The sequence below is a fragment of the Symsagittifera roscoffensis genome, chromosome 6 (genome assembly GCF_963678635.1).
Source record: "Symsagittifera roscoffensis chromosome 6, txSymRosc1.1, whole genome shotgun sequence".
Taxonomy (NCBI): domain Eukaryota; kingdom Metazoa; phylum Xenacoelomorpha; order Acoela; family Convolutidae; genus Symsagittifera; species Symsagittifera roscoffensis.
In genome coordinates, this window is record NC_087067.1 from 3,584,329 (window position 1) to 3,610,776 (window position 26,448).

Sequence of the window (26,448 nt, forward strand, 5' to 3'; positions counted from 1 at the left end):
AGATATGGCAGAAATCTGCGGCGCACAATCCCATATTATTCGAGCATCGCGGAAACACTGCACAGTTTCTGTTATTTAAGTAAAGAGAAGAGTTCCTTATAGAAAAACAGACCGATTTTTTAAAGAAATTTAGGTGTATGTGATTTGTTTGTCCCCACCCCCCCCCCCCCCAAAAAAAAAAAATCCGACGAACAATATATCGAAAACTTGGAGAAACGAAATGAAAAAAAACCCTGATGTTCACAAAAATAAAATTGGCGTATGTTTTGCACAAATTGCAGTATTTTCTGGAGCAAAATTAAATTTTCTGCAGATAGCAGCGCAGATATAAATTCTACCACTGACTGCATCGCAGACTTCGGGTAATTTCAGTCCACAGATTTTTGCTATACCTGATCGCCGCACAGAGAGCGTGGTTGACTTGACCAAATTCGAACGCACTTTTCTCTTCCATGAATCGCATGATGGTCGAGTAGTTTACAAAAATAGGCAGAAACCGTTGGACGAAAGTGACCAGACTAGGATCCAGGGAGTTGTCAATGACGAATTCTCGCTTGTCCAACTCAGACGCAAGTTCTTTCGACTTGATATATTTGCCACTAAAATGAGAATCAAATAACATTCGTATGCTAAAATACTCTCTTAGACTGCAAAGCCTTGAGAAAATTTGAATATAAAAATGCGCCCAGAAATATTGGTAAATGAAATCGATATAGAACAAAAAAAAACTTTCAAACTGAATCGCATCAAAGTTTACCTGGTGTTAAGATTTCGCAGCAGAATCTCATTTTCAATTCTAACTATTCAAGCTATTGAATTTGAAATTCGATATGAACTTCGGAAAATGTTTTTGTTTTCTTGTATTTTGTTTTTCTTACTAGAAGAAAACTTTTATTTTGCTTACCTGATCCCGCTCATGAGGCAAATCAAGTCGTTGCAAACGAGTGCCTCTTGATGACTAAGAGCCAGTGACCCTATTTCGGGCTCGTTCCTACTCGGGGAATCATAATTCACGACTTGTGCCCTTGACATCGGCACAAAATCACGACTAATTAGACCTTGTTCATAACACCACGCTGGAAGGGAAGGCACGTTTGAATTGCGTTTCACCAGAGCCGATTTTAGCTTATGTCGTTTCGACTCTCCTGAATTGAAACTGCCAGAAGCCGACAAGACTTTGTTCACATCTTTATCACGCAGTAGATTCTCTCGGATACTCGCTATTTCCTTGTCCGTCATTTTAATTCGAGTTTGCAGCAGAGATCCATCCGAATTTGAGTTTAACGATCTGGCCAAGTCTAGATGAATGTTCAAATTGAACCTCGGAGCCAGTTTTTCGGGCATTCCTTTCTTCGAGACAACTAGACTCAAGATCTGAATCAGAGGGTCCAATCCCCTAACACTGCGAGCCTGAAACAACACTCTTTTTTGTTTAGCAAACTGACAGACAAATTATAGTAGCCTTGATTTTTTAATCGGTAAAAAAATAGTTTGAAGTATCAGGATGTTTAACGATCTGTTTACAGGGCGCCGGACATAACGCCGACAAAACTTCAAGCCGAATCGTAAAATTAGGGACTTCAAGTCAAAAATTTTCTAATTAAGTCATGAAATATGATCAATTTGAAAACTTTTTTCAAGAACTCTCAATTACGTGATCTTTCTTCAGTAGTTATTGGCGTTTTCAAAAAATTTAGGCCTCCAAATGAAAGTTGAAAAAATAAAACACGGTTGAAGGCAATTTTCTTGTTTATAATTTATGCATTTCAAAAACCGGCTGATATTATTAACGGATGCCAATCCTAAGTTAATCATTGTCAGCGAATAACGCTTATTATGGACTAAACTTGCCTAAATTCTTGAAAAGCAACATTTTTACAGATGAAAAAATAGTGATTTGAGGTGCTTGTAAATTTTAAATTTCGGCCTGAAGTCACTTTGGCTTGAAGTCCCGTCGGCTTCATATCCTAGACCCCTGTTTACAAAGTGTAACGAGTTGAAAAATAAATTTGGGCATCAAGTTTTCAATTCAATTTGCCAATCAATTCGGAATGCTCATTTGAACGCGTTCAGCATCATTGATAAATTGAGTTATGACTGGAGTGTATAACTCATAGAGTAATTTCGGATAGGGTACACCGTCTGCTCGTCACGCTATCTTATTTTCGGCCGGATAGATTCGTGCAACTTCTTAGTCTAATAGCGATCCTAATCTTACTCTTATACTATCTAGTCTCAGGTTGTTTAACTAGTCTCTGCTAGGCTCAATAGATCTAGGGTATACTGGTTTATTGCGGCTGCTGAAGTGCTCGGGAGAGTCCAACTAATTTCTAAGTTAAATTCAAATCTCTCTGGTGCTGAAATTACAAGTAACTTCAGCACTTACAAATAAGTGGGTTGTTAGTTAGATGGATCATGATTGGTTAATATTAAATACTTTACATTGGTAAAATATCTAATTTATCCAATCATAAAATGTAGTTTAGATCAGGTTCCACCCATCCGGGTTTTACAGAGTTTTTTAGAATAGTTCTTCTGCAATTTGAAGGATGGATGATGGACGTTGGTTTTTGGCGAACATCATTTTCTTCCGTTTCCTCTTTGTTAAAGAAGTTCCAGGAAGCTGGAGTTAGAGACATAAGACGTTGTGTCTTCTAGTGACAACGACTAAGTCTTTGCAACAAACTCAAATCTGATTTCAGAATGGTTGGCTATGTCAGGTTTTTCTGTTCTGCGTGGAGAACTTCTTTTGTGTCTGATCTAGTTTGGGAATGGCGTGGAGATTGTGCGTGGAGGGGATGCCTGGTTACTCGGATCTGTACGTATACTTGAACATCGAGGTGGTCATTGGTCTAGTTCAATGAAGTCCTTTTCTGCGAAGTCAAGTCGTACTCTAAATCCTTTGAGTTGTGATTGTGAGTGGCATATCGATTGTGGTTGGTCATTCTCTCTCGAGTGTAGTGGGGTCGTTTTGTCTTTAGATGTTCGTCCTTGGTGTTGTATTCTGATCTATGTATTGCATAATGTAATTTACATTTTATAAAACATTTATTAGTTTAATATTTTTTAATTATGATTTTAGTTAGTTGTTTTCACAAAAGCTTTTTGTTTTAGTTCGGTTATTTTGAAGAGTTACTCACCCTTGAGTAGCTCTTATTAAAAATAGAGGTGTGGTCACAAAGCGTGGATGTAGCGCGGTGGGTTAGGCCGGCTATAGAGCATGCTCAGGACGTCCTTCCTGGTGGGTTAGGCCAGGAGTGGGAGTATAATTTCATGCGGTTTTTGTGAGGGGTCCTGTTATGTGACAACGTTTTATGTTGGGTTTGTTGTGGTTTTTCTTATGTCTTGTTGGTTATGTCCTTTTTTCAAAAAGCAAATTGTTCGTGGTATGGGTTTGTCTTTCGACTTTTTTGTGTTTTATTATTTCTTTCTTAGACTTTATAATAGTCTTCAAAAGAATAAATTATCCAGTTTTAAACTGGGTTAATCCGGTTTGGGTACCGTTGGTTTCCTTTTCTTAGTCATGCTGTTATTCTATGATTTGTGGTATTTAGTAAGCTGCGTTGGTTAGTTTTGTTTAGTATATGATTCCTTTCCAACCGGGTTAAAGGAAAGTTTGAAACATGTTATTATATGTTAGAGTTGTTGAGTGTGAAAACTTGAAACTGAAATTCATTATTTTAAACAATTCTTCGTGGGCGAGCTGTGCGAGTGTGGATAGAATTTCTGTGCGAATGAATGAGAATATCAAAAGGTTAGTACTGCATTTGCATTTTGTTAATTTACTGCATAGAATTTGGAAATTTACTGCTAGTTATGGGGGAATTTTAAGTTACAAATTTTCATCATAATTAGATTTACTGCTTGTGGGGAAAATTTTAGAAATGAATTTACTGCATTGGTATTAAATTTATAAATTTATAAGTGTAAGAGATTAATAGAATTTTTGAAATCTGTTTGATGAAATTTGCGATTTTTATTTGTCTTTTGTGGTTTTTGTAGGTAATTGTCGGATGAAGGCTAAAAATCTAAAGAAAACATGGATAAAGTATGGTGAGTTTTTTAATATTTTAATTAGTTAGTAATATTCATTTAATTCATACTTACCTGTTAGTCGTCGGGGAAAAAACCGTGGGGGAAGATGTCGTGGATGAGATCGGAAGTTGTTAGTAGTTTAGCTAAGATGCGGATGATATTTTTAGTCTGAAGCAGTGGCCAAAGCAATTGAAGTGCCTTGATAGTGGTTAGTTCTTCAGTGCCAACTGCAAACTCATAAGGTGTGTTTTGGATTAGATTATATAATTTGTGATTGAATTTAGTGTTGTGGATGAATTCTAAAATTGGGATTTCTATAGGTTGTACAAACTCGTGCGGGATAAGGAAGGGTCGGGATTCTTCGGCGTTGAAGGTCTTGGTGATGGGACAGAAGATGTACATTTGGGTTATGGGATCATAATTGCGAAGAATACCATGAAGGTTAGTATCTTTAATGCAATATGTGAAATTTAGGAAAAATGGTGAAGTGTATTTGGAATTAATGAATTGAAAACGATGGTGTGGTTGTCTAGAGGGTGTGTGTAGGTCAAAGTGATTTTGGATGAAGCGATAATAACTATATGTGTGGGTTTGTTTAGTGCGCAACATAATATCGTGTGAGCAGTGTAAATCTCTTTCGTGTGGTGCAAGGAAATGAAAGGTTAGTGAAAATATTTGGAAGCGTTCTTTAAAACTTTCGTATGCTTGTGTGTCTGTTAGTGCTTCTGAAATAATGTGATCAAACTTTCGGTCAAAGATGTTTAGTGTAAATATATATGGTGTCTTGATGAAAAATTTCTCGGTAATTTGTGGATTAGCGAAGCGATCGTCGTCTAAGAATTGATCTTGGTTAGCTCTGATGATGTTGTGATCATAGTATTCGAGTGTATATTCGTTAGCTCTAGGTGCAGTGTGTGTTTTTAGTGATTTTTTATATCCAACGTAAGTAAATTGTCTAGCGGTTAGTGGTGTAGTGAGTCGATATAGCATGTCCGTATTTCGCTCTATATCGATGTGAGTGTTAGATAAAGGTAAGCAAAGAGGGTTAGTAAAATGATAATATGAGGTCCAAGAGAGAGTGGGCATTAAAACGTATTCATCTACAAAGTTGCGTGTTTCGTTAGTGTCGTGGGGGGTGTTTAAGGTGTATTGTGGGAATGAGGGTAAGGTGATGGCTAAAAATTCTTTTGTGTTAGTATGCTTGGGGTGGTTGATGTATTCACGGGCTGTTCCTGGTTTTGCTGGGAAAGGATGGTTGGGGAACTTTCTTTTAAAAGTGCGGTAAGCTCTATTAGTGTTGAGTGAAGATTCAGTTGATGTGGATGATGGTGCTAATGATTCAGTATAATTTGAAGAGGGTGTAGGGGTAGGGGGGTTGGATGAATTTATTGTGGAGGAGATTTGGTTTATTGTTGGGGTATGGAGGTGGTAGGGTTGTTGTTGAAGGGTAATAAAATTATCTAGCTCTGGGGAGATTCGGGGGGTGTCTGGAGAATGAGATGATTGGTCAGAATGAAATGAGGAGTAGGTTGGGGTAACTTGGGAAGCATAAGAGGGTGTGGAAGTGATTGGGTCAGGGTTATTGGATAATATGGGTTGAAAAGGGGGTTGAGAAAAATTAGAAGAGTTATGAAAATTATTGGATGGGGATGGTTCTGAGTCGGCAAATTCATCGGGGGTTTCAATATTCGGGTTATTGAGTTGTGAGATGGAATATAAAACTGAGATGTGTGAATTAGTGTCGGAATTCATGCCTGATGTTACATTACTAGATGGAAAATCGGGTGGCGGAAAAGCAAAAAGTGGTATTATTGGGATTGGAGAGGTAAGATTGGTTGGGTGGGAATTTGATCGGTGTAGTGATCCAAGTTGGCGGCTCATCGTGGGCTAAAAAAATGATTATTTTGAGACTGAAAAGCGGTGGTATGGGGTTGTTCAATAATTTGTTCATAAGTATTATGATCTTGTGACTGGTGTGTCATTATATGTTGGATGGGACTTTGTGATGTGGTGAGTCGAAAATTTGGATTATGTGTGATGGCTAAATTTCGAAAATTTCGTGGGACTAGGGATAGTGGATGGTTATTTGGTAGGGGTGGTAATTGTGGTGCCGTTGGCGTTATGTCTACATTGTTATGTTCTTCGTCGTATGTATTTTGTCGTGTTGCTATTTTTGTGTTATATTCTTTTATTTGTGCGTCTAAAAGAATTTTGTTTATAGATGTAGAAAAGATTCCAAAAAATCCTGCAAAGAGTATGCGTGCTACGCTTGCTTGTCTGTTTACTTGTGTGTGTATAGCACATGTGTTGTAGATTCCTTTTAAAAGTGAGAAAAGAAATCCAATAAAGTTAAACATTGCGTATAAAATAGTCAATTTTTCTAAGATGTAGTAGGGCCATCCTAGAAAATCGAGGATCTCATTTTTGAGTGTAACAAAGCTAAAAATGTTAATTGGTGATATATCTTGGGGACGGTATTTTTCACCGTTTAGATATATATAATCTTTAATGTCTTTAAAATATCCGCTATAGTCTTGCGTGTAGATATCGGCAAATCCTGCGGTTTCCGCAAGTTTGCGTAAATTTTGGTCTATTGATTGTCTTTGTATAGTGTCCATTTGTGTTAATAATTCTTGGAATTGTTGTGTTCTAATGTGATGTTGAATATCTGATTTTGAATAGATTCCTATTGATTGTAAGTCTATATTTGGGTTTCGAGCAATAGCGCGAATGCTTTCTGGTGAAAATTTTTTGAGTGATTGCATTAATGTGGGATATGGAGTGAGAAGATAATATTTATTTTCATCAGGGTTTAGTTGTACTACATTGTGGCTGTTTTCTGATCCACATGGGACTGCGGTATCCCAGAAATAGGTTCTTCGTGAAAGTGTATCCACGAAATGTACTTTATTCTTATAAAAGATAGGGATTCTTTTATAACATCGTTTATCTTCAAAAACGTATAGTGGTGATACTTTTTTAGTACAAGTATAAAACCATAAGATGTTTCCTTCATAGTCTAAAAAATTTGATCTATTTCCAGATAATAAGTATCCTGCATAGGGTATTTTTAATACTGCTAGTGCAAGTGATTGTAATATTTGTGTTCGTTCTAATTCGCATAGTTGGTGTAGTGTTTCTAATTCGGAGAGTGACATTTCTTGAAAAATTCGGCTAATTGTATAATCTAGTTTCATATCTAAATGAATATCATAGTGGATATTACCGAAATATGTAGTATTCATTAGTGATAATTCTTGTAAGCGTGTGCTTCTGGTGTCATGGGGTTTTAGATGTCCACCAGGTTGTCCGTTGCTTTTTTCAAAATTAACTGGTATATAGGATGTTCCTTCGTTTGGAGGATGACCTGTGGCATATGGGTCAAGTTTTATTTTTCCAGTGGTCATGTCGAATCCTTTTTCGTATTCAACTAATATTTCAGAGTATTGTGTTCTGTGAAGTGGATTCCTGTATTTACATGCAATTTCTGTTTCTTGATATATTTGAAAACGTGTCAATTTATTTTCTATATTGTGTATGTTTCTAAAATTTGTACTTTGTTTTCGTGATGGATGTACTTGTTCATATGGAATTGATTGTATAAAGTATTTTTCGTGAAATTTTATCATACGAGCGTGTATTCTTGCTACTTGAAATGTTGTACATGTATCTTCGGGGAACCAAACAATTGTTGCTTGTGTTCTCGTTGTAGGGTCGCAATAACCTTGATCATTTTTACAAGGTAATCGGATTCCTTGATCGATCATTGTATTATCTGATAAATCTCGTGTTAGTTGTATTTTTTCGAGTTGTATTTTCCAATCGAAAAACATTATTTCTTGGTATCCTTTATTTTTTGTGTCTGCTTTGCAGTTTGATGGGTTATTTATACCAATGTGTGGTATCCAATGTTTATCGTGTAGGTCATAGGTTAATCGTCCGTGTGCGCCGTTATACGGGTATTTTTCGTCTAGTTTTATATGTCCTTGGTGTCTTTCAAGTTGTGATTGATGTACAGAGTCTGAAAAAACTTGAAAGTTAACTAACTTTCTTTCGGAGTTTTTATTTTGTGTGATGTTTAGTCTAAGTAATTCATTTTTACAATTGTCGGGATTGAGATGTAAAAGACGTTCTATATTACTCTGATAGAATGATTCATGGTCAAGTCGGTTTTTGTTTCCGTTCGAGACTTGTGAACAATGTACTTTCTTTTCGGAAAATGTTGCTGTGAATTTATAACCTGTAACTGTTGTTGCTCGGGCTTTTGAATAAAGTGTTGCTATTACATTTGTGGTTTCTATAGCTTGTGGTTCTGTTTCACATTGTGATACTTGATTTATTGCATATTTGTGTAGTGTTTTTTGTTCATTTTCTTCACAATCGTAATGTGTTACTAATAAATCTTGTGGTCCTGTACGAGGGGAAGGGTTTATGTTTTGATTTGAGATTACTAGAAAAAGGAGTTGAAGAAAAATTAATAATTTTAGAATATACATGTGTATGATAATCCTGAGTATGGATTATAAAATGTAATGTAGCCAATTGTGTTTTTGGTATATCTGTCGTATTTGTATATTACTTCAGTAGTTATAAACGGTGGTGGTAGTGCTTGAGCTGTTATGTTAGGTGGGTTTAATGGGTAGGGATGTTGGGTAATATTGTTTAACTTAACTGTGATTTCAAACTTTAATTGTAAACTGTTTTGTTGGAGTATTTGAATATTGTGATCACGGATATCGTTGTGAATATCTTGGCGATATTGTAATCTATTAAGTGCCCAGTTATGAAGGCGGTTACTTTCTTGATGTTGTCCAAATAATGGTGGAGGTGCTGTAAATGTATTCCAATCTAGTCTTAAAGGAATATTTATTGATGATTGTTCTCGGTATCTGGCGTCGAGATTATTTGGAAAATTTAAGTTAAAAGGTGGTGGTGAAATCTGGCTTATTGATGGTGTTGATGGTAGTGATAATGTTTCTGGTAGTGATGAGGATGTTGTTGTATCCGTAGAAATATCTATTGGATTATTGACTAAATTTAATTCACCTTGTGTAAATGAATGTGTTGTCCAATATGGTAGTCGTGATGCCTGGTTTGGGGGGTTAAAGGGATTTTCACGTATTTGTTCAGATGTTGGTGTTGAACCTAAGTAATCTGATGGTAGGCTTGAGGTGCTACGTTGTGAAAGAAGCGTAGGGGTTTCTGGTAATATACCAATGGGGTTTTCTGGAGTGTTTTGTGATGGGGATTGAGGTATATCAAAATGAACTCGGGGAGTTTGAAAATTTCTGTTTCGTCGAGGATGTATAATTTGTCTATTTATTTCGACTGTATTTTGGTTTTGACTAGGATTTCTTATTCTACTTAGTTCTTGTGGTAGTGTTGGGTATAGGTTATATGTTGGTTCGCTTAGAGGTGCTTGTCGTTGAACTGGTTCTAGTGGTTCTGATAAACGAGCATGTCGTTCTTCAAAAGTGTATGGATTGTCTTGAAAAGAAATTCGTGTAGATGTTTGAGGATTTTGAGTAGTTGAAGGTGGTGTTGGGTTATCTTGGGATGATGTCGGTGAAGACTGATTCTGTGACTGTTGGGTAGCAATTTTTGATGGATTTTTGAATTGTTACTTTAGTGGGAAGGTTTATGTTTATTATAATATTCTTCCAAAAAATAATTAGAAAAATTGTTGCTAGGGCAAATGTGATGATTGCTTTCTTTATACATTTGCATATTGTCAAAATGAGGGATGATAAAAATGTTATGAAAATTACAAACAATAAAAAAATATCAGTTCTACTGAAAATTGTTCGTATCATTTAGACAAGTTGTATAAATCGTACCTGTGGATATAATCAAGGGTTTTGGAAAGTTGGAGGAATAGTTCGAGTATAGTGTAGAAAATTAAAAAAATGTTACAAAAAATGATTAGGGTTATTAGAAAAGATTCAAGTATATCAAAAAGAAATATTATAAAGGTTTCAAGTATTGTAAAAAAATGTTTAAGATTTATGAGTATTTGAGTAACTGATTGAGAGAAGAGCATTTAAGAAATGATCTCTTGGTCGAATATTTTTTGCTGTTTGAGGCGATTTTCAAGTGTGGTCGGATTATTTATTAGTTTTTTGACAAGTGGGTTGAGTTTTGTAAAAAATTGTTGGGGGCAATTTTCATGGTGATCGGGAGGTCGTCTTTTTCTTTATTTTTGTTTGTCAAATGATCCGGGGTATGGTGAGATTTTTATACTTTAGGCTAATTAAAATGTTCATTTTGTTACTTTAGGCTAAGTTAACAAATTTGTTTTGGGGGTATTCGTGGTCTGAGTTGGGGAAATATTGTTGATCTTTGGGTTATTAGATAAGGGAGGGGTATGGTATTATGGTGATATTTATTTTAGTTGTCAAGTTGGAGTGGTTTGCTTATTTTTGACCTGGAGGTCGTAAAGTTATAGTTATAGATGTGCCTGGAGTTCTATATTATTCGTCTAATTGGTCTTAGTTTGAGTTAGAGAAAGTGACGGATTGGATGAATCCTATTGGTCTATTTTGAACTAGAATTATTGCGTACTTGTCAGCATGTTATTTTGAAAAATGTAAATGAAAAATGTTTCGGAGGTTTCAAGATTGTGAAGTATAATGTTAAAATTACTTTTGAAATTCCACTTTCTTTAAAATTTTAGATTGGGGGATGAATATTTTATAGTTTTTACGTGGTTGATTTCGGAGTCTTGTTGTTTTTCGATTTTCTGATTTGTCGATTTGTTCTTGGGGTATTATTTGTTCGGTCATTTTTCTATTTTTTCTTTGTTTTGGGGATTCTTTATGGTTTTGTGTATTGTTTTTGGTGGCGGTTGGTTTTGTGTTTTGATTTTCGGTGGGGTTTTCATTTTGTTCTGTGTTTTTCAGATGTGGTTAATTTTGAATGATTTTTAATCCTGTGAAAGAATATAATTGAGTTAATTCGCGGAGTGCGTATTCTTTTGGGTAATAAGGTAATAGGTTGTTTCGATGTTGAACGATTTCTTTTTTGTTTGAGTCGGTAATTTTATATGTGACATCAGTGGGTCTTGCAATTATTTGGTATGGTCCTTTTCGAAGGGGTTGTAATTTTTTTGAAATTCCTTTTTGAGTATTAAAATTAGGTATTAAAACAAATGTTCCAATTTTTAATTCGGAGGCTGGTGTAAAACGTGAATTGATTTGTTCATTAATGTTTTGTCTTTGTAATAACTTTTTTGTTATTTTTTGATAAATTTCATTGTGTTTTTTATCTCTATTTAGAATCCATTCGGTGTGTGTACCGGAGGCTAGTTTAAGAATTTGTGGGTGATGAAAATGATCTTCATCGTGTGTATGTAAAGGTAGGTTATAACAAATTGAGTCTTTATTTGGTTGACAATAACCTTGTGCGTTTTTATGAGAATTTGCTGTAAACATTATTGGTTTGCGTGGCTTTTGGTTAAAAACCACTTCGTATGGTGACATTCCTAAAGTTGTCGTAATTTGTGAATTATACGCTAAGGGAAATAATTTTACATCTGCTGACCATTCGGTATATTTTGTATCATTTCCGTTGATGATACATCTAAGATATTCTTGTAATGAACGGTTCATACCTTCGACTAAGCCGTTTGTCCAAGGTGCATGAGATGTACGTGGTTTGTGTTTAATGTTATATAAATGACATAGTGTGATAATTTCATTATTTATGAATTCTGTACCGTTGTCTGTAACTAAAATTTCTGGTAGTCCGAATTTTGCTATCCAGTGTTCATAGAGTGTTGTGTAAGCGTAATAAGCGTTACAATGTGGTACTGGGTTAAGTGCTACATAATGTGTAAATGCGTCAACAATTACCATAATGTAGGAGTTTCCTTCGGATGAGGGTGAAATTGGTCCTTTGGTATCAAATGAGATACGAAGATTAAAGTACAAACTTTGTCCTTTAAAATCTTGTTTTTGTGCTATTTGTTTTTGATTTGGGTAAGGTTTATTTAGTTGACATACTATACAATCATTGCATAGTACTTTTATCCAAATTGGTGCATTTGGGAAGTAAAAATTTTGTATAAAATTTGAATATGTTTTTTCTGATCCAGAGTGTCCTTTAATATTTTGTGTATGTGAAATATTAAAAGCTATAAGAATCATACTTAAAGGGAGACAGGGAACTGTAGATTCATTCAGGTTTATATTTGTGCCATGATTTTAGTTGTCTATTTATCGGGTCAAGATTTTGATATTGTTTCAGTGTTGAAATTGTAATCGTTTCTGTTGGAGGGAGAAAAATGTTTTCAATTTCGAATTTAGATAAGGGTATTGTATCAAGTGGGTCGTGGAGGTCAAAAACTTGATTTATTGTGTATTTTGAATCATTTGTTTGTGGTCCTGATAAATTTATTTTATCAGTTAAATTTTCTTTTTCAATTAGTGGAAAATGGTCTTTCTTAGGTGGGTGTTGTTTTGTTCGTTTTTGTTGGGTGTTATTTTTTATCCATTGAGAATATGGGATTGGTTTGAAAGTTGATGTTCCAAGTAGATCAACTTCATAATGATTATTTTGACAATCTAAATAAAGTGGGAAATGTTGTAAACTATTTATTTGTGATTGTTCAATATCAGTTTTTACTGCATATTTGCATTCCAATCGGGGTGATGTTTCGTTTTCTGCAAGGTAGAATTTTATGTTTTTGGGTATTTCAACTGTTGTTTTTCGTGTAAGTAATTCAGGTGGTGTATTTCGACTTAAGGTGTCTGGTAATGCAAGATTTTTTCCTGCAGTCCAAACTATATGTAAGTTTGGAAATTTCATTAGAATTAGTTGAAATCTGTAAACTCGGTGGTTTGGGTTAGATTTTTGTGTAAAGAGAAAGATGATTGGTTTATGGTCTGTGAATAAAACTGTGGGGTGTTTTGATCCAAGTATCAGAAATTCATATTCTGTCAGTGTATATATTATGGCTGTACATTCTCTCATTAGAGTTGAGAGTCGTAGCTCTGCTTGAGTGAATAATCGAGAATTTGCTGATATGAGGTTCATTTTATTTGTACCATTATGTGATTGTAATAGTGCTGCACCGATGCCAAAGTTCGAAGCATCGCACATTGCATAAAATGGTTGATTTGAATCTGGAATTGTGTTTGAAATTTGTTCAGTTAAAAGTTTCTTTATTTCTTCAAATCGTGTTTGATGTTCTGTGTTCCATTCAAAATTATTTTGTTGTCTAAGGATGTTATAAAATGGTCGTAGATATAATTGCATTTTATAAACATATTTACTTAAAAAGTTTAACATTCCAAGAAATTCTTGGATTTTCTTTTTATTTGTTGGTGGTTGAAGTTTTTGAATAGCGTCAATGCGTGATTTCAATGGAGTGATTGTTTTTCTTTCTATATTATGTCCTAAGAATTTAACTCTTGTCAAAAAGAAGTGTGATTTATCGGGGGCGGCCTTCAGATTTTCGTTCTGAAGTATTTGGTGATATTTTTCTAAAACATTGAACATCTCGTCTTTTGTTTGTGATTGCATAAAAACATCGTCTAAATAGGTGATTGCGTTTTTCTTGAGTATTAGTGGTCTAAAAATTTTGCTCATAAAAGCTGAAAATGCTGCTGGTCCTATGGATATTCCATAGAATAAGCGGTTGAATTCATATTGTTGGTTTCCGATAACAAATTGTGTTAAACGTCGTGATTGTTCATCTAGTGGCATTTGATTGTATGCACTATTCATATCGGCGGTTGTAAAGTATTTGCCGTTTATTTTTGTTAAAATAACTTGTATTGGTTCAATGGGCCAATTACATTTTGATTCATCTATAAGTGAATTGAGGTATCTAGCATCGAGAACGATTTTTAATGATTCTCCTTTAGCTAGAATGATAACGGGGTTGATAAATGTGTTCCCTTTTGGTTGTTCTTCTTTATTAACTGGTGATATAATGTTGTATTGTTCTAAAATATCGAGTAATCTGTTCACTTTATCATGTAAGTGAATTGGTACTTTACTTGCTCTCTGTTTTTTGAAAACTGCGTCTGGTTTTAACGGGAGATGTAGTGATGAACTGATTTTTCCAACATCGAATTTTGATGTTGCATAGACTGATGAATATTTAATTAGCTGTTTGGCTAACTTTTCGAATTCGTCTTGTGTTATTTGTGAATGTTGGAAATTAAACATTGTTAAAAATTTCTGTTGGTCCTCTGTGTAGTTACTTATGTTGAATGTAGGTTTGAAATATGGAGTTTTTGTGAAATAATCCGTATTTCTGTTTTCGTTACTTATTATATTATTTATAGATAATTCTTCATTAAGAATTGTAGATTGGCAAATATCTAGTAATTGGAGTATATTATTTACGGGATAGGCTTTTTCGTGTATTGGTGATATTGTAGCGTTGGTTTCACAATATCCTAAAAGTCCTAAAGGTAATGTTACTTGGTAAGGTGTGTTGTTATAGACATGTAAGGAAATGATATCTGAATTCGAATTTTTCAAATATTTTATGGATGAGATTGTGATTTTGAAAAATTTGTGAATAGGTTTGAATTCAAAATCTGACATATAAAATTTTTGTTTGTTTTGTTCTTTATCATATTGGTGAACTTGTTTGATTGAAAAATTATAGATATTTCCTGATAGTGGTTTTAGGTGTTTTCTTTGTTGGTTAAATATCGGGTAGAATTTTGAAAAGAATGGTGGTTGTTTATTTAATCTTTGAAAAAATGTTAAGGATGTTTCTTTTGTTTTTGTATATTTATCTTTGATTAATATTTTACTATTTAGGATGTTAATTGTTGGTATATACTTCGAAATAAATGGTATTCCAATGATATTATATTTAATATCAGTGATATGGAATATTTGTTTAAATGGCTTATTTAAAATTTTGCTTTGCTCCATTGTTCTGGTGGGGAGGAGAAATAATTGGATTTTTCCGTAGTTTATCAATGTTGATCCTTGTGCTGTTGCTAACTTACTGGAGGTTTCAAGAGGTGTTAGCTTTGGGTGTAAAGTTTTTATTTCATTCCATGTGGGGATGTTTATTATGTTTGATTCTGCTCCTGAATCAATTAAAAAATCTATTTCAAGGTCTGGTGGTTGAAATTCTTTATTTCTTGGGCTTTCTAAGAGAAATGGTATTGTCCAAATTTTTTCTTTGGGTTGTTCTTTTTGTATATTTTGATAAATGTGGTTTGTATTCAAGCATTTTGTTTTGATATTTTTATTGGTTTGATTTGTAGTGTTAATCTCATTTGTTTCTTGCGTCGTTGGTGTGGAATTTATGGGTGTAGTGTAATAATTTTGAAGAAATTCTGATTGATTTTCATATATGTGTGATGAAAAAGGTTGTTCATATATGACAGATTCATAGTCATTTTCGATTTTTATCATATTGATAGAAAGAGTGTTTTCAGTATCACTTTCTGAATCTGATGATGTACAGTTTATTTGATTGAGTTGTAACGTATCAGTTACTGTGTCATCAATACCTGGAGGGTCTGATGTTGTTTCTGGATTAGATTGTACTTGATTAATATGTCTTTGATGTTTAGGTGTACTACTTCTGTGGCGATTATTAGAATTATTATAGTTATTATTATTCCGGTGTGGTGATTGGGAATAATTTCTATAACGATTATTATAACTTGAGTGTCGATTCTGTGAATTATTTCGCGATCTGTTTTGGTAATTATTGTTTGGTCTGTTAAAGTTCGATCTATTATATGAGTTATTCCTTGATTGATTGTTCGGGTAATTCTGGTTTCGGTTGTTTGAATAACTTCTATTTCGATTATAGGAGTAGTTTCTATTCCTATTGTATGATGAATTTCGCGATTGGTTGTTTGGATAGTAGTTATTTCTTGATTGGGAATGAGATCTAGAAACAAATCGTTGTGTATTTGAATGTGATCTGGAGTAGTTATTTCGACTATTTGGTCTATTGTAGTGATTTTGTGATGAATTATGCGTGTTTCTTCGTTCTGGTGATCTTCCTCTATAACTTGAGTTATATGGTGATTGATTTCTTGTATAATTTGTATTGTTCGGGAGTGGTTTTCCTGAACTGTTGTTGCTGTAGACTGTTTTGTTCGGTAGGTTTTGATCTTTTTTCATGTATTGATGGAATGATTTATTTGGTTCTTTATATTTTTGAGGTTTATTTTGATTGTCTTGCTGTTTTTGTCTACATTCGGAAATACTATGTCCGTATCGTCGGCAATAATTACACCATTTTTTGAAAGATGGTTTGCCTTTAAAGTTTGGGTTCTTTTCGTAAATATTGAGTATTTCAGTGATTTTTTCAACGAGGTCTGTCTCTGATTCCTGTATAATATTAATATTAGTGGGAGTCGTTTCAATTCTGTTAACGTATTGTAATTTCAGATTTTCCGTTTCTTCTAGTTTCATCGTGATTTCTGCTTGTTCTAATTTGTCTACTAGTTTTCGAAAATCTAAATCGGGTTCTCGAATTGAAGAAGGATGGGATGCTCTCTTTTTTATTGCTATTTTCCTTAATTGTGGTGTTAAGGTCATCATTAAGATTTCTGTCATCTTTGTGTTTTTATAGTCATGTGTATTTAATGAATATGCTTTTCGAACTAGTGTTTCGATTCGTACTGCTATTTGCTTGATGGTTTCGTTTGGTAATCTGCGAATTTCATTACATAAAACTCTTTGTTGTTGTTTGTTTCTTTCGGAGTCAAACATTTTTGAAAATTCCTGTGTAAACCTTTTCCAGTTTGATTTTATTTCTAGAGGTAGTACTGAAAACCATTTTTGGGCTGCGCCATCTAAGGTTGTTTGTATTAACGCTGTGCGTCGATGTATCCAGTTTTGATGTAGTGGCGTATTAATTGGTTCAGGTCCAATATTTAAAATCAGGTTTGCTGTTACTGCATTTAAATAATCTTCTACAGAGTATTCAGGGTCTGTTCCTGTGAAAACCATTAAAGGTTTGTTTGATGTTATTGATGATCCACCCATAAGGTATGGATTCATTGTCATTTGTAATGATTCTGCTGCATTTGGCATTTGAGAAAAATTTGAAAGTTGGTTTCTTGTTATTTCATGTTGTTGGAGATAATATGGGAGTGGTATTTCATTTTGCATTTGTGATGGTTGATACGAGTGTGCAGTCATTGGATTTTGTTGTTGAATTGGTTGAAAAGATTGTGTATTAATTAGATTTTGTTGTTGAATTGGTTGTTGATGTTGTGCATCTATTGGTTGTGGAGAAAAATTTCTATGATTTGTACGTGTTCTCTGTATTCCTTGTCTACGATATTCTTGAGTATTTGGTGCAAATATATCTGGTTGTAAGAAATCATCATCTGACGATAAATAATCCATTTGATAAGATGTCTGTTTTTTATTTTTATTTTGTTGAAAAAATGGGTAATTTTCACTGTGATCCTGTGGAGGATTTGTTTGGAAATTTATTGAATTAGGTTGGGTCATTGGGTTATCCCAATTTCGAGATCTTGTATATTGGTTAAAATTTCTTTGTGGTTGATTATATGTTTTTGATGGATATGTATAATTATAATTATGGTCTGTAAAGTTGTTTCTAGTGAATGTTTTGCGTGTTTTTGATGGTATTGTCATGGGTCTGTATGTTTGGTAATCCATATGTGAATATTTAGGGGCAACCGAAGGTTTAACGGTTGATTGTAAGGTTACCTGTGTTTGTGAAGGATTTGTATTTCTTGGTGTTGTTAAATTTGGGCGTATTGGTGAAATACTTTGTTGTGTAGTTGTTGTGTGTACAATTTCTTCATTTATGAAGTGTGATGGTGTCTGGATATCTTGTTGAGTAAGATTCCTAGTTCCATTGAGGTTTTCATTGTGTATGACTGTAGAGTTTAAACTATTATTTTGTGTATCGGGCAAAAATGTATGATAGTTTAATGGTGTTGCATCAATGGTGAATGGTATTACTCTTACATAATCTCTTATGTAAGATATCGTACTTATTGCTTGACTTGAGATTGTTTGTGGGAAGCTTATAAATGCGGGATGAGACCATTCGGGGTCCCAAACATAATCTGATTGTTCTGTGATAGCGGTATCATCGTTCGAGTTTTGGGGTCTAAAATTTTTTCTTGCTTGTGCAATTAAATCAATATTGTGTGTGAAATAATCTATTATGAACCATGCCAAAATTTTTTGTAGATCGTGTTTTGTATGTTGTGAAACGTCGTCTTTCGTGAAATTTTCTTTAATGATGTTTAAATAACTAGAGAGTAGTGTGATTTCATGTCGTACTCTTAAATGTTTAGATGTTTCTGTCGGTGAGACATTTGTTATTGGGATTTCGTTTTCTAATATCGAAATATAACTATATATTATTGCGAAAACTTCATTGGTGAATATGGAGTTTGCTCTTTGTGAGTTATGATATTGGATGCTTTTTATATATTCTGAAAAAACTTTTGAAAATTCTAAATCAAGATCGTCTGTTTGAATTGTATATTTTCTATTATTATGGTTTGGTGAGGTGAATTCTATGGAGTAGATTCCATACTGTTGTGTTATGTTGCATATATCTTTTAAGTAGTGGTCTATGATTTGTCTTTTGATTTTTACATCTGGGAACTCTGTTTTACATGGACTGATTCCGGGTTCAAATAAATTTAATAGTAAATTTTTGCAAAATATATGCTGTCCTCTATCAGTGGTTGCATCTATTATAAAAGGAAAGATTTCATCATCATCTGGGGTTTCGTCACCTGGGGTGTGCGTTGAGCTCATTTTTTCGTTCGATGACTGTTAATATGTAATTATTAATGTGTCGAATTGGTTGATTCCAATTGTATAAATGTACTGGTTTGTGTTTATACTGCTTTTTTATTCTTCTTTTTCCTCTTTTTGATGAATTTGAAGTTGTTTCTGAGTCAGAAAAATATAATTGATCGTGAAGTGGGCAATTTTTATCTATTGATTGTTTTAGTTTGTAAAGTTCGTCTAAACTGTTGGTTTCTGATTCTGAAAATGCGTTTCGATTTTTTGAAAATCTTTTTCGTGTTATTTGTCTTTGTTTCGTTATTATTTTTCTTTTTAGTGTTTGTCGTTTTGTTCGAATGTATCCAACTGTTTGTGTATGAGGTGTGATTACAAGGTCGTATTTTTTGTTATCTATTTCACAATTGTGTAAAACGATTGTTTGTTTATTTCCTAGGTTTTTAAATGACATAAGGTTTAGGATGACGGATGCAAAAGGTTGTTAAATGGTTTCTATTTTCCTAAACTGTTAGTTCTTACGATTTTTTGGTTAGCTTAACCTGGGTCTATTTGTTCAGGGTTGGAGAGAAAAGTATATCGATTCCGAAGAATGATTCTTTACTTTCTCGTGGCTAGTATAAGTTAAGGTGTTAACTTACTTAATCTTACTTAGGGGTAGTGATTGTGTTCAAGGGTTGGAGAATAGTAAATCGATCCACAAGGTTCAGGTATAATTAGAACGCGAGTAGTTCGTTAGATACTATTTTAAACTTACTAAGTCTAAGATTTATCCTGGGTCTGGTAAGAGGGGGGGGTCAAGTGAAGGATGAATAACCGAAGTTCTTCACTGTTTATCCTAATTTGAATGATTAGTTTTGTTTAAAAATTTCTATTAGTCTTAGGTCTTTAGAAAGGGTTGGGTAGTGAATCGACGTTTGAGGTCGTTAGACACTAATTAAGTGGGTGGGGGAGAACAAAGTTGTTCTGTTTGATCCAAGGATAAGCCTTGATGATCAAATTTGAAATTTAATTAATTAGAAAATGATTTAAGATCCAAGGATAAGCCTTGATGATCTGGTTTTAAAATTAAGTGAATTTAAGTTTTAATAAAATTTTAAATGTGTGTAAAGGAAAGATTTAGTGTTTTGATGATATTAGTGGGTTTATGATTGCTGTTATGTTTTAGGTGATGGAGCTGGAACAACAGGATGATTTATGTTTACTAACCATTTATTGTCATGCTACTAATTTTTATTTTTTATTTTTCAATAAATATTTTTCAAACATGTTTTGTATATTACTGCAGAGTTTTAGGAAAACGATCTTAGATCTTTTTATCAATCGTTATTGTATATTAATAATTTTGTTTAGCGCCTGAAATGATTTTGAAGATTAACTTCAAGGTTTTATGTTTGCAAATGAAAATCTAAATTCATTGCCAGTAGTATTCTAAATATAAAAGTTTGTTCTGGTTTTTGCCTAACTATCATATAGCTATATGGCAAGTTTCTACTTTGTCGTATGTCGTCTCTGGTTCGAGGTCTTCTTCCAATTCCGGGTAGTTCTGTTATGGTTCGGAATATTGGCTCTGATCTATTGAGTCGTAGAGACATTTCGATTAAATTATTGTCGTATAACATTTTGTAAATGTTTTTGTCTAATTTCTAATCTATTTTGGTTAATTCTAAGCTATTAAGGTCTTGTTCGAGACTTATGGTCGCACCAGATGAGTTATGACTGGAGTGTTTAACTCATAGAGTAATTTCGGATAGGGTACACCGTCTGCTCGTCACGCTATCTTATTTTCGGCCGGATAGATTCGTGCAACTTCTTAGTCTAATACCGATCCTAATCTTACTCTTATACTATCTAGTCTCAGGTTGTTTAACTAGTCTCTGCTAGGCTCAATAGATCTAGGGTATACTGGTTTATTGCGGCTGCTGAAGTGCTCGGGAGAGTCCAACTAATTTCTAAGTTAAATTCAAATCTCTCTGGTGCTGAAATTACAAGTAACTTCAGCACTTACAAATAAGTGGGTTGTTAGTTAGATGGATCATGATTGGTTAATATTAAATACTTTACATTGGTAAAATATCTAATTTATCCAATCATAAAATGTAGTTTAGATCAGGTTCCAAAATGCAAAAAAGAGTTTATAAATTTATCCAGTCAGCAAACTGCCAAATTGCCCGTTTTAAAAAAATTCCAAAAAACTTCAAATAAAAAATTGTTGTTTCAGCTCAAGGGGTCGATAAAAAATGCTCCCTCAAGATTTATGTACTAAAATATGCTACTTACGTTTGAAAAAGGGAGCTGACTGACCGTATAAAACTACGCTCCTAAGTGTCAACGTCAAACAACTGAAACGTTTTGGCAAAAAAAAACAAAGCCAACCGACCTCTTGGATGTTAATGAACAAGGAAACCTAAAAAATTCAATTTCAAAAACCTTTTCTGATTGACGCTTTTCTGATTAAAACAACCCAATCCGAGCAAACAGTAAAAATTTTATTCCGCTGGGATACGTAAAAATTATAACATACTTTTGGACCGTTTCCTCAAGCAATTTTCTTTATAGCTATAAGAGCGCATAATCGAGCCCCGAAAAAATTGAGCTTGAACAACTTGAGACTTTCTCTTGGAAAAAAAAATCCTTTTTTAACTATGTTCATTGACACCTACGAAAAACCTCAGCAACAAATACAACAAGAATGATTTAAAACATTTTAACAAATCTTGACAAAAATACCATTTTGTTAGTTAAAACTTTTGCAGGAAGCTTTTCAACGAAATTGAAGTCAAGAAGAATTACAAAAAAACTCTGCAAAAAGCCCAGAATGTTCTTATCATAGTCTTAAAAAAAAATTATCAGTCGTTTTTTTTCTGCGTGGTGTGATAAATGGATATGAACGAAAAACTAGAAAATATTCGCCACTCATAGTAAAAAAAGGCAAATTGGGCAACAGTTTTTGTGGAAGAAATTATTTTTTTAGAAAAACAGCTTTATATGGCCTTAAAGCTCTTTGATTTCTATAATGTATGATTGACACTTTTTTGACTAAATTAACCCAATTTGATACTTGAAAAATTTTTTAAAATCATTTTGAATGATTGAAGTTTTAGATTGCCAAAATGCGCTAAAAATAACTCCAAAGAATGATTTTACTCGAACAAAATTAAGTTTTCTCGGCTCAAATTAAGCGTAAAGTAGTTATTGTAAGCTTGCTCTCTCGAATTTAAAAAAGCATCAAAAATTTCCAACCTATTTTTCTCAATACTGGCACAATTTTTCGAACATTTTCAAATATTAATCGAATCGCAATTGAAAGGGCTCTAACATGATATATCATTGGACCCCATCCGATGATTATTTGTTGTACCTGATTTTGCATGTTTAACAAAAAACTAAAACACACCCGAATACAAAGTTCTTCCCTATTTTCAATGGTCGGAATAAAAGCATACAAGCAAACTGGAACTATTGAAAAAATGTTGCATCTGAAGACACTCCACAAAGCAAACCTTGCAAAGTTTGTCTTTAAGGGTTATATGATCAACCCTTAAAGACAAACTATTTTGGAACCTTCTTTTCTTGCTACTCTACCTGTTACCACTTTCAGAGAAAACGACGAAATACTAACTTCTATTTCGGGACGAATTGGCTCGCCTCAATTCAGATTCCGATTATTTCTCAGTTAAATTAATTTACTATTAAATTGCTTGAGATTATACAAAAAGGCAAAAAATGAAAAAATTAACCTTGATTTAATTTCAAAAAAAATCTGTTAAAAGTTTTATGAAGGGTAAATCTGACAGATGAGAAAAAACATAGCCAGAAGTCGGTTAGAAAAGAGTCAATGAACGCAACTGAACAGAAACAAAACTTTGTTTTTTGAAAACATCTCAAACTCTAAATTCCAAAAAATGGCCTTAAAAACTTCCATATCTATAGAAACTTATGATTGACACTTTTTGACAAAATGAACCCAATCTGAGACAACTGGATCAATTGGTAATTTTTTTATTCCACTAAAAATCAGCAAGTTGAAATCAGCACTTTCGAAAACTGAAGTTGATCCCGTTTTTTGTGACCTAAAGACTTTTGCGGCTCGACAGTGGAATTTGTCTTCCTTTCAACAAATGACCTAAACTTGAAAATAAATCGAAAACCAACCCCAGAAAACGTAATATTAAACCTGAACAAATTTTTAAACTTATCCTAAAAAAATCATCACGTTCATCGACGCTAAACCGGACTGGGCACACATCAAAATCTTTCTAGCCAGATGTAAAGATGCACTAAGCAAACACAAGCAAAAAAACATCAGAAAAAATTGAAACTATGGAGAATAATTCCTCTTGTTTAAAATCAAAACAACTGCACTCAAAAAATAAACACAAAAGATTAACACACATGCAATTGGTTGGAAAAAGTAACCTCGTAATAGAACACAAGATCTGCTTAATTAAAAAAAAAACAAAAAGATAACAGTCTTCAAAACAGGAGACCACTTTTTCTTTCAATAATTTAACTTAGTGGCGCCCCTCATGATGGAAAGTAATAAATCTCAAAAAATTGCGAATATCTCAAAAAAAGAACAAATCGAAGCCATCAAAATCAATTTTAACCGATTAGTATATAAGCAGATACCTAAAAACGTAAGCAGGGCGAAAACAAAATTGTGTATTGGAAAACATATCCAACATAGTTGGAAAAGAGTCAATAAGCGCAAGTAAACGAAAAAAAATTATGACTTTTTTTTTGAAAAAAATCTCATTTTTCGATATTCGAAGAAAACAATAGATGCCCTTAGAACTCTTTGACTATCTTGAACAATTTATGATTCGCATTTTTTGATAACACTAACTCAATTTGAGAAAACTGGATCAATAGAGGTAGTTTTTATTCCGCTGGAAAATCTGAAAACTAAAATCCATTTTTGAAACCACAAATCGATGATGTTTATCGTGACCTTTACACTTTTGCTGTTCAATAGTGGAGTTTGCCTTCCTTTTAACAAAGAAAGTGAACTGAACTAAAAAAAACACACGAAAATCAAACTAAAAAGTAAATTAGAACCTGAAACTCCAAGACTCTTCCTGAAAAAAAATATGGCGACCTATAAAAGAGGCTGATGCGTTCATCGACTCATAAAAACGTGAAAACCAGGGAAACGTAAAGGGAAGATAAAACAAAAATTTAGCGCATATCTGCAAGAATTGTACAGCAAAACTTTGCTGCGCTGCTAAGACTAATTTTCTGTTAACGATGACTTAGAAAATTTGTGGTTTATTAAAAAAGTGGTTTAGCCAATGGGAACTTCTAACAGTTGGGAAATTAGAAGGCATTGAAAAGCCTGATAAGTCAACAAAAACCAAGCACGCAGCAATAAAGATGGACCATGTATGTAAAAAAGAAAGGTTTATATAATATGTAGAAGAATCGTTTATATAAAAGCTACACAAAACGACCTTTTAGAACCAATTGCTAAATCCGTAACAATTGAGGGCTACCAATCCAGCCGTAACACCAAACTGCTTTAAAAATATATGGAGGTACATTGTGAATTGGCGAGCGTTCTCGGCTCCAAAGAGGGAGCTAAAAAGAGACCTAGAAAGAACACTGCGCCGAGAAGACTATGATTTTGCTTAGTATGTAATATTTTGTTTAATTAGAATTAACATCATTTATTAACACTAATCTACATAAGTATTTATAAACCTTAGGATCCAAAATCTAGCGATATTAATTTAAATGATTCGAATAAAAAATTAACTCACTTTTAGTTCTTCATATTTGGACAAAAACTTCTCCGGTCGAGGAGAAAACTCGGCTATCTTTCGTTTCGCATTGTGGGCTGAGACTTGCGTGAACACAAAAGGCGTCACGTTTTTCGAAAGTTGTTCAGTAAAGGCAGCTGCTTGTCCTGAATCAGGCGGTACATCTAGCAGCTTCAACAGTTTGTGAACATTTCCTTGAATTGCAAACTCGTTCGACATTAAGGCGTCTTTTAGGAAGAAAAACGTCAGCTGATTAAGTAGTTCATTAACACCTGAAAATATCAATATATTTCAAATTTCCGTCTACTTTTTAAAGACTAATCAGCAGTGTTTCTTTGAAAAAAATAGATGAAAAATATGAGAGGCAATTTTTACCAACGAATCACAACGCTTCCGACAATGAAAAGCAGAAGAAAAGATTGAGACTGACACCGGCGAAAACGAACTTCATTTTCGCGTCCTTTTTAATACATTTTCGCATCAGAGCTTTCGATACATAATAAACATGTTTATGTATCGAAAAAACAGGTTTATGTTTATTATGTATCGAAAAAAAGGTTTATTCTGAGGTATAATCGGCTTTGTTATCACTGATTTTTTACTTGTACTATAACGTAAGGGGTGCGAAGCTCCGCTTCGCCTCTGTTCAACTTTGTCAAGCAATTTTACCGTATTGTTTTCCCGTAATGTTTATAAAGTAATGTTTCACGGTCGTTTTATGTATTTACGGTCGTTTTACCGTAAGGTTTTACCGTTTATTATGTATCGAAAGTTATGTATCGAAAAATAAAGTATCGAAAGTTATGTATCGAAAGTTTCGATACATAATAAACTTAATGAAAAACATTACAGTAAAACTATAAAACATTATAACAGATAATTATGTTTTCTTACGGGAAAGTTTTACAGTAATGTCGTTTTTATGTTTCTATGTTTATTATATATTATCTTTATTATGTATACAATATGTTTATTATGTATCGAAAGAAAGGTTTATGTTTATTATGTATCGGAAAAAATAGTTTATGTTAAGGTATAATCGGCTTTGTTTGCACTGATTTTTTTTCGACTTGTATTATATCGAAAGGGGTGCGAAGCTAAAAAGAGGTGCGAAGCTAACCTTTCGAAAACTTTTTCGATACATTACATAATATGTTTATTATGTATCGAAAAAAAAGGTTTATGTTTATTATGTATCGAAAAAAAAATTTCTGCTGAGGTATAATCGGCTCTGTTACGACTGATTTTTATCGACTTGTATTATATCGTAAGGGCTACGAAGCTTCGCTTCGACTCTGTTCGGCTTTGTTACCACTGATTTTTTTCGACTTGTATTACATCCTAAGGGGTGCGAAGCTCCGCTTCGCCTCTGTTCAAATTTGTCAGGCTATTTCTTCAACTTGGTCGTTTTACTGTAATGTTCTGCCGTAATATTTATTATGTAAAATTTTACTGATGTTTTATGTATTTAAGGTCGTTTGACCGTAATGTTTTACTGTTTACTATGTATCGAAAATTTTGAAAAATTATGTATCGAAAGATTCGTAAAGTTATGTATCGAAGTTGTGTATCGAAAGTTTCGATACATAATAAATATTATGAAAAAAATTACGGAAAAACGACCAAGTTGAAAAAAATGCTTCACAAACTTGAACAGAGGCGAAGCGGAGCTTCGCACCCCTTAGGATATAATTTAAGTCAAAACAATTAGTGGTAACAAAACCGATTATACCTCACCTTTGTTACCACTGCAGTGGTAACAAAAATCAGTGGTAACAAAGCCGATGTGATAGCTAATTATGTTTTATGTTGATTGTGTATCGAAAGTTGAAAAGGTTTCTGATATTTTTAGCGGATTGAAAAGGTTTCTGCTGAGGTAAAATCGGCTTTGTTACCACTAATTTTTTTCGACTTG

General features: G+C 33.5%; 1 protein-coding gene across 1 annotated transcript in view; it reads right to left on the bottom strand.

The window, feature by feature from the left end:
* Nucleotides 1-24,801, bottom strand: part of LOC134848240 (gamma-tubulin complex component 2-like) — a 29,020-nt gene extending 4,219 nt beyond the window's left edge. Inside the window, exons 1-3 of the mRNA XM_063865624.1 lie at nt 24,534-24,801; nt 905-1,410; nt 393-599 (exon numbers count right to left, since the gene is read on the bottom strand). Coding sequence (XP_063721694.1) covers nt 393-599; nt 905-1,410; nt 24,534-24,752 — 932 coding nt within the window. The 5' untranslated portion in view covers nt 24,753-24,801. The remainder of the gene's footprint in view (nt 1-392; nt 600-904; nt 1,411-24,533) is intronic.
* Between the last annotated feature and the right edge of the window lie 1,647 nt (nt 24,802-26,448).